Raw genomic sequence first — 12542 nt, 5'->3', positions numbered from 1 at the left:
GTAGCACAACATAATAAATATCTATAAATTATTTATAAATATTGCTATCCAATATGATGGTATCAGAACCTAATTTTTCCAAAAACAGCAACTAAAATCGTTTGTACTGAATCACTCTTACTTTCAAAGGCAAAGTAACTACATTTTACCATGCTGAAGACATAAACTCACAGTGTGGTCATTATTTCGATAAATTTGTTATGACATATTTTCTCTGACACCATGGAAAAGATTCCCTGTAATTCCCAACCTTATGCAATCCCACAATAACAAATATGCACAAGGAATGCCTGGGTTCCAGCAGTCCATTTTTATCCTTTCATTAACCACGTTTAATTTATGAACCAGTTTTCCTTTGTAAAATCTGTCACCTCATGTCTTAAGGATATTTGAGTAGTTTATAAGACACTCCATATATGGGCACAGCTAGGAATTCAGGCTACCGTGGGTTTTAGGCGCAACTAATACTGGGGGGTATGGAATACAGGAGGTGCGGGTGCAGAAATTTTTTAAGATAAAGGTTCAAAATCGTGAGTTTTATGGTTTTCTGTGGGATATTTTGTTAATCCTTACTCTTTCTTTTAATAATATTTATCCAATTAAGCAAAATGGATTAAATTTTAAAATTTCTCCGAGTTCTTGGGGGGTTTTATGCCCCAAACCCCCCCTTGCTGCGCTACTGACTCCATATACTCAATGCAAGGACTATGATAAGGAGGGCCTCATTCAAAGTGAATAAACACTCCTACTCATGTACTTGGCTCACTTCAGATGACAGCCCTGGTGGCGGTATCATGAAAAGTTCTCTTGCTCTGGGTTGACATGGATAACTGAATTTCTCTCCATCTGCTAAAGAAAATGAGTTCCTTTTAAAATTTTCAAATAGAATTTGTTTTGCCGGTAAATTGAGAAAAATTGCTTTGATACAGATCATTTAAAATGAGGAATTTGCGTTTTGAATGAGACTACATGAAATTCTCATTGAAATTACAAATAAAACTCAATTTATGAACAATTCTCAAAAAGTGGAAATACTTTGAATAGATTCCTTTTTCAGTGAAATTCTAAATAAAATACAATATGAATATCCCAGGTAGAGATAAAATACATTTTAGATGAGATATAAATTTTCAATTTCAAATCAATAATAATTTCATATATTCAGGTAGTGCCATCCCCTAAAAGGGAAATTATCTTAAACAGATGCTTTCCCAATTGAGATCACAAATAAGCCCAAACAGCTGACATTGCATCTTGTAAATAAATCCAAAGAATCATAAAAGATCGAATTTGATTCTTATTCGCTATGTTATCAAGCAAGGACTCAATTTATTTCAGTCTATTTCATGGAATTTATTAAGCCATTCATAGCTAAAAAATTAATTGAATAAAATGCTAATAGTAATATTTTAAGCTAGATTACAAATCGATTACGCATTGCCTTGCGTCCGACGCGGCCTTTTCTAATTTCCATTTTTTACATCACGTCATGCAACTTCTGTGGCTGAACATCCTGCCGGGTAGGCACACCTCTTTACTTTTCGAAAGAAAAACATAACTCACAGGATACTTTATTTTCCTATTATAATCTTCTGGGTACAAACCTTTTTGCTGGGGTATGAGTTCACAAGAGGTTTTTGGTCTACATACATACGGAAACACATAGCAATCAATGTTGTGGAGTGAGGTATATGATGATTCTGAGCGTGTTACAGGGAAATTGTTATTTTCAATTGTCTGCTGCTCAGTGTAATTAAAAATCCGTCTATATGACCATCAATTCTAAGTTCCAAGTTTCCCATTCCTCGAGGCACTATTTTTCGAGAAACACCGGATGGCCTGCTAATTCATACTAAAATAAGTATTCACCAATCAAATATTTGTATTCCCCTATACTATACAAATCTCTGCCACACTTAATGAGCACCTATGTATATAAACTAAGGATATCTACATATTTGCGAATACAATGGCGAAAGGTAGAAGCACCATCTCTGGCAGAGAGGAGCTCAGACGCAAATGGCCATACATGTTACGTATTGATGATTCATATTTTTTTTATTAATTTAACTTATAAATTGAAGTCTGGTTAAAAAATGGAATGAATAAGAAAAATTATTCAGGGAGCAAATAGGAAAAGACAGTTGACATTACACAAATGTATTTCCCACTATATCTTAAGTACCTACATATCACATCACACACATATTTAAGAACACTATTCATAGCAGTAGTTTTAATTAAGATAATGAGACTACACCATCACAATAATTACAAAACGAATTCTTTGTAAGCTCAATTTTTTAATCGCCTGCATCATTACAATGGTTTTCAGTTGACAAAAAGTTTTACAGTGACAATGAAAAGTACAAGTATTAATCTACAAAATTAGAGAAAAGACCAAATCATTGATCTATTAACAAGAGATACTTCTCAGCCAGTTCCATTGGCTGGGTGTGAGTCACTAACAGCAAAAAGACAATAAATTACCAAAAAATTATGTACAAAAAGTTCGTAACCTCTAAACGAATGATTAAAAAAAACAAAATGTTGACATACACATAGAAAAAGTATGCATAAAACTCAGGTTTCAATCTCTAAGTAGTGAGAATTTAATTTAACAACATAGAAAAAGCATTTTGACAAAGGGTCTGAGCGGCATTTCTTTAAGCTGTATGAAATCGCTCATAGCCTGGCTTAATTATGTAATGAGGTTCTTGATAGAATTGACTCTGAGTGATTTATAACCTGTTTTAAACCTTGTTCTCTCTTCTATCTGGCAACCCTATAACCAAATCTCCTGACCTTCGATACCTAAAGCTTTTCTGTGTTTTAATCCCCCTTTCCTCCTTTGCTCTCCACTCTCAGACTTAGTAACCACTCCCCAAGGTATATTTAGTAGAGTTCTTGATTATTTAGTATAGATCATGTGAAGCAGATCTATCTTGAGAATGGCATAACATGCCAAAACCAAAAACGAAAAAAGTTTTTTTTATGTATTGTGTAGAAAAGTATCTAGTGTGGAATAAAATGAATAATTGTGAAGTTATTTTCAACTTATCAGTATTTTAATAGTTACTCATCCAATATTCTCACTTAAATTATGAGATATGGTGGTTTTTCTACCATAGCGTCTAGCTCTTAAAATTATTCATTTTCTTATTACAAATCCTAGGAATACCTAGGCCACCCATAGTGTTCTTTTTTGATATTTATAAAAGAAACAGAAAAATAATTACGGGACAAGTCATGTACAATCAGCAAATGGGAAATGCTCACCTAGATATTGGGACGAATGGCTCATTGCAGAGTGGTGGAGGAACGAAAGATGGGGGAATGAATGGCGGTGAAGGCCTTGGTGGAACTCTAGCAGGGCAAGCTTGAAGCAAGTGTTTCTTGTACAACCAAATCAGCCACCACTTCACCTGAGGCCAATCACTCACCTGACAGCTTCTACTTTGAGAATGGAAGAAACGTGGAGAAGCATTTTGGGCACTTGATTGAGAAATCGTTTTCAATTTTGCTGCCAAGTTTGCATCTGCATTACCAACCCTATCAAAGTCATTTCTTCTCCAGCCTGGAATGTAAGGTACCTCTTCCTGGATAACCTCAATCAAAAACCCGAGAGGAGGTCCTATGCCTGGACGATTATTATAGAAGAAGGATTCAAATGCTTTCCCTGACTTGGAGTTTGCATTGGATGTTGAATTCACTTCCCTTTTGCTACGTTTGCTACCATCCCATCTTTGGGAATTGCCACCAACAGCTGGGTCAGAAGTGGGCAATGTGGAGGGAAATGATATCAATGAAGAGGTACCTAAATTGTGTGAAGGTTGAGGGCCAAAAGTTCCGCCAGTTGTAGCCCTATCACCATTAAATGAAAGCACATTTTGAGATTTTTCCTGCGTAGAATCATTAAGGGAGGCTCCAAATTGCGAACGAGGTTCAAAAAAGCGGGAATCAGATGATTCATTGAAGCCTTCTGATGTTAGTTCAAAATTATTCTGGGACCTAGAATACGGAACAACTGACGGATTGTAAAAACGAAGAATCTTCCTTGTCTCGAATATTCCAAATGGCACCGTAATGGTGAGCCCTGTCTGGCAACCGCATATGTTTCTACCATCCACATTGAAGTATCCCCTTGAACCAGAAGAATATGGAGATCCTACACCTGATTGGTATGGTACCCAAGGGCAAGGCAGGAAAAAGTATTTGAAATGAATTTTCAGCTGATTGATCCGGGGATTCGAACGGTTGATAATGTAGCCGCATGAGATGGTTCTGGGCAGTTGGGCGGGAAAACCAGGACTAATGAGGTGGACATGCCGACCTTGGTACTGTGTGCCACAGCAGAGGGGCACATTAGCACCCCATGGTGGATAAGACGGATAGGAAGGTGGTTGAGGAAGATTATTGGAGGGAGGCATATAGGGTGGAACCCAGGGAGGATTAAATGGTGGTAGTGTTGGCTGAGGAGGGATGATTGGAGGCTGAATGGGAGGAGGATACAAGGGTGGTACTGGCAACGGGCCACTGCATGGGACCTGTGAGGGAAGAAGAAAAAGAAGATATATAGGTAATAGTCGGTCCACTAACAACATACAATAAAAAATTATATTTCAAAATTACTCCACAAAAATTGTCACATGGCTAGGTTTAACTGGAACAGAAATTCACAAAAAACATACGTATTTAGGGGGAGGGGAAATGGGGGGACTTACTCCCCCCAGAAACTTAAAAAATAGACAAGATTTTTAATATGTACAGTTATCATTATGTGTTGTTTTATTTTGTATTCTATGGAGCCTCAATCATTTAATTTCATACTAATAACTTTCATAAGAAAATGAAAAGAATATTTTGGGCAGTAATTCAGTGGCGCAGCGAGGGGGAGGTTTTGGGGGATAAACGAAGATATCCAGAAAGAAATCCCCCCCCCAGAAATCAGAGAAATTTTTTTGTGTAGTCCATTTTATTTAATTGGATTGATATTACTTATAGAATAGTGTACATGTTAATAAAATATCCCTCAGAAAGCTGTATAACTCACCATTTTGAACCTTTTATCTTAAAATTCCACAATTTATTAATCTTGCACCTACTAGTACTTGCACCCACCAGCTGCTTATCCTGGTGGGTATTCCATACCCCACACACCCCGGTATTACTTTCATCTAAACCTCCCCCAGCCTTAATTCCTAGCTGCGCCCCTGCAGTAATTGTTGTATGCTGAATTTAATCTGAAATACATATGAGAAAACTGTTTGCCTGTCAGACCCTTGTGCCCCCCCAGAAAAAAATCCTGGATCTGCCCTTGTCTGACATCAGGGTGTCCAGTGAATCAAACCAGAAAAATTCATACAAATTTCCAGGTTTTCCAGGGAAATTTTGTCAAAATTTCATGTCAATCTAATGTGATTACTGTGACAAATAAGAATTTTAAAGCACCCTAAATTACTTCAATACTTTTAAATAATGTTATATTTATGTATTATTTTACATTCCTAATTTAAAGACTTACACTTAATTGTAGAAATTTTTGTTTCTTTGAATCATTGGGGTCAAGAGAGTCAAGACATTTCGAGTCTGTAGTCTTGCCTGACATTCCACATTTCAATGTGACTTTAAAAATTCTTCTAAGCTACTGCACTTAGCCCAGGAGAGAGCGAGCAACAAAATGTAACATTAGAAGACGCGTAAGGTGTCATCGACACCCCACAGAAAATATTTTTTTTCTCTTTCCTTGGAATGATAAAGTTATACTGTGTTCTTTTTTAAATAGTTCCATGGAATTAAATTGATACTAATAATTACTCTTGTTAAATAAAGAAGAGCCATGGGGTGATATACACCCCTCGCGCCCTTTCCCGGGTTAAAATTATGTATCACAAACACATTTTAGGCCAGTAAATGCGTATTGAACTGGCAAAATTTTATGTGAAATGAATTAGAAATGAAAGATTTTGAAATTCCAGTTTGGCGCAAAAATCCATGAATAATTAATGCATAATTCTTGGGACTAAAAATTCACGTATAATTCCTATTCCTCACAGTTTTCCTAGTCAATGGACACCCTGGACACTCAACCGATGCAGTAGGGTGGTTTCCTATACTTTTTAATTGCCTAAATCGAAAGATTATTGCTCCTGGAGTACATATTTCACAATTTTAGATTTTTAAATGATGATATCTATTTTTCTCGATTAAATGAAAAGTGAAAATTTTCAAGCGCACGAAAATGCGACAGCTAAGTATGAATGCTGTGAAAAGCCCATGTGACATCATTCTGGTTCCAGCTGCCACCGTGTGAGGCCACCTTGATGAAAGGGTATGAGCGCCGCTACGATGCAGGCTGCTAGCAGGTAGCAGAGTACCTCAATACAAGCCTCATTTCATCCAAACATAAGCATTGACAGTGTCTATCTTGCATGTCCTAGAAGAATTTTTCTTTGTAAAAAAAATCTGTCAACCTTACCGATAAGAGGGGATTGTCACGGTCACGAAAATCGACAAAAAGACTGACTTGATGTCTTATTTTTTAGAATTGAAAAGACAAAGCAGAATTTCAATGTGCTAGGCTTAAAAATTTTTACCTGACCGAGCCTGGTTATTTAGTTAATTCGTCAAAAGTTGACATTAGAGTTATTACTACCTCTGAAGTTAAAGTGAAGCCAGAAGATTGCTTGAAGCAGTGCTTGATTTTGCCCAGAATAGCATTCCTCTCTGGGTAAATTGGGTCGTGTCAAAAACTTTCATTGTCTTTTTATATTTTTGGTGAAACATAAGTGCTCATTGTAACTTTAAAAATCAGAAGCTGTATTGTGGATGAGGGGCTATATTTGGAAGCTATGAGAATTTAATGTGATGGTATACGTTCTGGTACCGAAAATTTTAGAAATTAGGCACTGGCTTGAAATAAGTGAGAGTAATCCTTGAGACTCTGCCATGTTATGTCAAAAATAGATAGTCACAGCAGTACCCACTGTAGGCACACTTATGAACTTATTGCAACAATTCTGAACATCAAAAACTTAAACTTTTAACACTAAAGCACTCCTTACCTGCGATACACAAATTTTGAATCCTCGTCCTGTCCCAACTTCATCAGACACCAAACGTAAGAGGAGGTGTCTTTGACCATTCGGACCCCATTCTGTTTCAAATCTCTGCACTCCAGACAGTCCACCACAAAACCTCTGTCCACCAATTTCAAGCCAATCACCAGGACAGTCAGGCGGCACAGAGCTCAGGAAAAAATCTTCAAAATAAAGGTCCAGAAAACAAGGAAAAGATCCCCCTTGGAACCTAATGTCATACACACAATTCAAAAGAGATGGATATGGCAATGGATAATCAGGCGAAAATATCCTGAAGGCTAACTCATTGGGTCTAACATAGCGAATTCCACCACATCTCGGAAGATTTCTACGTGAAGACACGTCATTTGAAAGACTGTTTTCAAATAACCCTGAATCTTCTTTTTTCAACACCTGTAAAAATATATGTCAATGAGTATAATACCTGTAAAAATTTAACGGTAGGTAAGCTAAAAGACAACTTTTGACTTTTCAAATGATTTCCCTCAATTTTTTTCAACAAGAATTCCCTCTCCTTAAAATGGCACAAAAATTGGTAATTTGCAATCAAAAATTTTATTAACAAGTCTCACCTGAGTTTTGCTGATTGATGAATTCACTGATGGCAAAGCTGAACCTCTCACTAAATGCACGCATAGAATTAAGGTGAGGACTCTTAAAGATATCGACCAGGGCACAAACGAAGAGTACATTAAATTCAGTCCTTTTAATCCCATTGAATGACTTAGATAAAAACTTTTGGAGTAGAAAAAAATTCCTGCAAATCACTGTAGAAATTAAGTGAACTCAATCCTGAATGCGATAAGTTGGCTTGGTCCCAAACAAGTTCCAAAGAAATTCAGAATAAACTTCCTGTGAGAATCTTTTCCATCTGATTTGCACCTACAATGCATAACTTGGCAAAGAAAAAGTGAAACTTAGCTTAACATCAAACACCATTGGACAATTATCAATTCTAATAAAATTAATTCAAATGCCGACATATAATTAATCGATCTTGATTGAATATTGCACTGATATTATACTTATATTCGTATCATAGAAAAATGTGAATAAAATGACACCTTTGGGAGAAAAGATATTTAAAATATCTGAAGCAAAACCATCCTATCCACCTTGACAAAAAGTATTGCGGATAACATCCACAGAGAGAGGCACACGAGGAACTAAGGAAATATTTGTGTGCCAAGCTATATATATGAAGTTGGCTCACATTATCTCCTATGGAAATGGATACAAAGGAAAGGCCCCAAGAGGAAGTTTGTGCAGTCAAAAAGCCCGGGAAGAGTAGGTAAGTATCTAAAGAGAGAGATTCAAGGCTTGAAGGTAAACCCGGAGAATACAAATGAGATAAGATAAGGGACTAAGGAGTTTCTCTTTTCAGTCACACTTGTGGACAAACTCACAACAAAACTTGATGAGACACTCAGCTTTCCCTAGCAAGATAGGAGAAGGATCTAAGAGTTCTTTCTACTGATTTGCAGAGATTTCTCAGAACATGATAATTAGAGGCAAATGCAACACTTGCGCTGAACTCATAGTGGTACCACTCCTTTTTACTTGAATCCAGGGACGCCGACTTACAAAAAATATTGGGGGGGCCCAAACCGGGGATCTTTCCCCGGGAAATTTTTAAGTAGTTAGTTTTAAGTTTTTTAAGCATTTTAGAAGAGTCATATGATCAACATTTGAACACTGAGAACTCTAATCTCAATATCTGGACACTCCGAAAATCGGCAAGCCTGACACTTTTTTCCTCACACCCATAACGAATTATTGAGGGGGCTCGGGCCCCCTCAAGCCCCATGGAGTCGGCGCCACTGCTTGAATCTATAGTAAGTATACCCACTCTCTCTCTCAATGGTCTTGCTGGACTAAGTTTAAAAGATTGAAGAGAGATTGAATTTTTGTCACTCAAATTAAAAAGAAAAACCACTCACATAAAATATTTTGAACAAAGGGATGTGAGGCCTTTGCAAATCCTTCAGCTAAATCTTGAAATCGGTATTATTAAAGTTTTACTGCATGAAATATGTACTTTCACTCATCATTTTCAGGAGGTACTTTCTCTTCTGAGTTTTTGCATCCATTATCGACCCATTGTCAGGGACAAAAAAAAAATTCTTTCACTTCATCAAGTGTTCCTCCCTCTTTTTACAGTATTTTTTAATCTTCATTTCTACATATATTACCTTATTGCAATCAGCATACTTGCTTATAGGTATTGAGGGATTAGGTTGAGTTCTCTAATGCATTCTTGCCACCAAAAGTACCATGGATCGAGACAGCTGGTAGGAGTTGGGTTTGTATTCGGGTGGCATATGAATTGAGACTTAAAGACATGTGAAGGATGTTGGGGTAGTCCGGTAATTAACCTCACTTCAATAAATTACACAATAGTAAATTTGGCCGCGTTTATTACAATGGTAAGCAATACAGATGCTCAATATCTCTCAGGGTGTGAAATTTTAGCATTCCTAGTGCTCACATTTTCAATTTTTTCAAGAGTTCACTGGAACAATGCAAATGGAACAGAGGTGTTGAAACCAATTGGGTGATGAAGTCATTGAGGAAAAGTACCGAGTCAACTTTTTCAGGTTTTGCGCTTTCAATATAACCCCTCAACACTGACACAAGTGAACTACATCCAGTAAAGGAATGAAGATACAAATAAAGGTTACAAAAAAGCAGGGGAAAGAGAGACAACTCTGTTAGAAGTGAACCAAGTTTGCCAGATTTTCATCTTCCCTGATGATGCCACCAGTAACAGAGGCAGAAAGACACCCCAGGAAGATGGTAGATCAAATTTAAACAATATAATAATTCAGTGTTATTGCATAGTAAAAATAATTATTTTTTCACTGCAAGCATGAATAATGCATAGTTTTGTCACAAAATTTATAATGCTTGCATAAATTTTATCAAGTCTGACAAAAATTTTAACAGATGTAAAAGCTTCGCAGGTAACCTATTTTGATGCATTGGAGCATTTTTGGTTCATACCTTCAGATATAATATTTCCCTACACCATTTTTCCTAAGTGAAAAGGAGCTTTCATTCATTTGGGCTCAATTTTAGTGGATAATAATGCATTAGTGTTTGCCTGTAAACTTACCTTGAGTCTATAACTTTGCTTCATACATTACCCCAGATAGCACAAAGTAAGAGAGTTATCTGTTTCTTATGGTTTTCTTACGGAAAAAATTGATAAGCAGCTTATCATAAGCTAAGGGGCTTGTATAAGGCAAGGGTAAGATTTCAGGGAAGAATAGGTACCTAAGGAATGCCGTCAAATATCCTCAGACTGGGGTATCCTCTATTCTGTTGAAGCGCCAAAGGTGGCTGAACAGCGTACTATATATGCTACGCTGCTCATCCCGACATGAATTTAAAGCCTACCGGTGAAATTCAGGGAGTCTTTATAAGAGCTTAATACCTGATTACAGATTTTCTCGTAAATAGAAAAAAATTAATGACAATAAGGGACTGGCCGGTGAAGATATAAAGCATAGTACAAGTATCCTTGTGGCAGAAAGAAAAAAAAAATTAAACCAGGGAGAACCGAACGTATGATCTATGCATCCGCAGCTCTATAGGCTAACTATTACACCACAACAACTGGTTAGAGTAAGAGGCGTAGTTACCATTTTAAAATCCAATTACAGTAAAACCTCTATGTAGTGAACCTCTTAACATCATAAACTTCCATGCTTCATACCACCCCTACAGTCCTGTCAGATTTACATGTAAATTTATAGGCAAATCTCTATGTAATGAACCACTTTATCTCGTAAAACCTCCACTTATCATACCAAGGAGACACCCCCGAGACAGCCTAACTACCTCCGCAAATCGTACCGAGACAACTTGAGCCCATTAATGCAGCCGCGATTACGTACATGGAATGACATTTTCAGCAATAAATGTTTCTGGCTTATTTTTTTTCTATTACACCTTTAATAAGTTGTGATTTTCACACTAACCATTAGTTATGGCCATTTTGTTCCATATGAGAGCATACCTAACAATAACTAAGAAAAAAGATATCCAACTATCTTAATCATTTTAAGTGACTGTTGAATTAGGAGAGATCACATCGTTTTCTCTCAAATAATGGTAAAAATCATGTGATAGCGCTCGCTTTCTGTTATCATTAAATAATAAATATATATTCACTAATGCATGTATGTTTATTCAAACGCATAAATATAATGGTTTAAAAGACGGTAGTGCCTTTCATTTCCAAAGGATATGAAAAATTGTGCATATCACTATAACTTCTTTATAGTGAACCTCCATACATCAAATTGCTCTAATTTTGGTCCCCTCCATTACGATGTGAAGAGGTTTTACTGTATATTGAAAAACTTATCTGGTGCGTGAATGAAAACACTGAATTTATTCAAGGTCCACACAATCTAACAATTATGAATTTAATTTATGGTCTGATAACCTGAGGAATAGTATAATTATATTAGAGATACCTTACGGCATTCTTATATTATTCTACCTTGCTATTCTTGTGAAATTGTATGTTGTTCTTACAAGCATCGTTTTGTCATCATTTCATAAATGTGAATGATTTTCAAATTATGACTGTATGATGTTATTTCTACTCATACTAAAGACGTGCCAAGAATGGAAAAATTGTTCTTATACATAAATCCCTTAATGAATACTCTAAAGCGATGGAATAAAAACAACATCTACGACCGAAGTCCTGAAAGTTTAGCATCCATTTTGTCATTTCTCTGGATGTTTTTCAGCCTGGTCGTAAGGAACCCATAAGCTTACTTGATAAGCGCCTTCCTTATTTCTTCCTTTCACCTTATCGCAATTACTTATATGTAATGTGCTAGCTGGGGCATTTATTGGTGCTTATATTTTGTTTATTATTGCATTAACTCACTTGTGATGGCAATGTGGTTTCATGATTGTGCTACATACATGCTTTGGAGATAGGATAAAATAATGGAGAATGTCCTATCTTTAATTTCATTGCTATTGGGAAAAAATCTGCTTTGTATTGTAGTATACAAACTTTAAATTTCCAAGCAAAGCAGTTAGCTATGTTAAGTAAACGAAAAATGGTAGTTAAGCAAGAGTGGATAAATATCAATGTTTCAGAGATGTTTTACAGCTCAAAATAAAAATCTTCTACGCCTATCTATTTTTGGCTGGTGCTGTGTATCCTTCTTGAACACATAATATGTATGATTTATCACTTTCCCGGCGAATACGATGAAAGAACTTCTCTCAGGTTTGCGAACGCGTCAGAGAAATTGAGGCAGCCTAATAGAAATCAATAGCAAATTTCAAATGACTTCTAACTACATCTACTGCACCTTCTCCTCATACAGGCATATACATTTTCAATGCCCTTACCACAACCAATTACAAGAATACCGCTTGGGCGTTTTTGTGAAGCTTTTGAGTAATATT

The 12542-nt window shown here is 36.4% G+C and overlaps 1 protein-coding gene across 2 annotated transcripts; it reads right to left on the bottom strand.

Moving 5' to 3' along the window:
- Positions 1 to 2283: 2283 nt before the first annotated feature.
- On the bottom strand, positions 2284 to 8661 carry LOC124168801. 2 transcript variants are annotated; one of them, XM_046547114.1, is made up of 4 exons: positions 8165 to 8661; positions 7673 to 7995; positions 7065 to 7493; positions 2284 to 4547 (listed from the first exon to the last, which is right to left on the bottom strand). In XM_046547114.1, exons 2-4 carry the CDS (start codon positions 7814 to 7816, stop codon positions 3276 to 3278), a joined length of 1845 nt encoding a protein of 614 aa, XP_046403070.1. In that variant the 5' UTR covers positions 7817 to 7995; positions 8165 to 8661; the 3' UTR covers positions 2284 to 3275. The 2 variants fall into 2 exon arrangements, with proteins under 2 accessions (XP_046403070.1, XP_046403069.1); XM_046547113.1 differs by having other exon boundaries at positions 7673 to 8661.
- Between the last annotated feature and the right edge of the window lie 3881 nt (positions 8662 to 12542).

This window comes from Ischnura elegans, chromosome 12, assembly GCF_921293095.1.
Source record: "Ischnura elegans chromosome 12, ioIscEleg1.1, whole genome shotgun sequence".
Classification (NCBI taxonomy): Eukaryota; Metazoa; Arthropoda; class Insecta; order Odonata; family Coenagrionidae; genus Ischnura; species Ischnura elegans.
Note: the sequence above shows the minus strand (reverse complement) of the source record. Positions and strands in the feature narration are given on the sequence as shown.

Bases quoted from the DNA above. Each gene is read 5' to 3' on its own strand.
- LOC124168801 (XM_046547113.1), bottom strand. From the start codon at position 7,816: ATGGGATTAAAAGGACTGAATTTAATGTACTCTTCGTTTGTGCCCTGG. The intron at 7,494-7,672 runs GTGAGACTTGTT...ATATTTTTACAG, and splicing joins CATCAATCAGCAAAACTCAG to GTGTTGAAAAAAGAAGATTC. The intron at 4,548-7,064 runs GTAAGGAGTGCT...CTTCCCTCACAG, and splicing joins TCAAAATTTGTGTATCGCAG to GTCCCATGCAGTGGCCCGTT.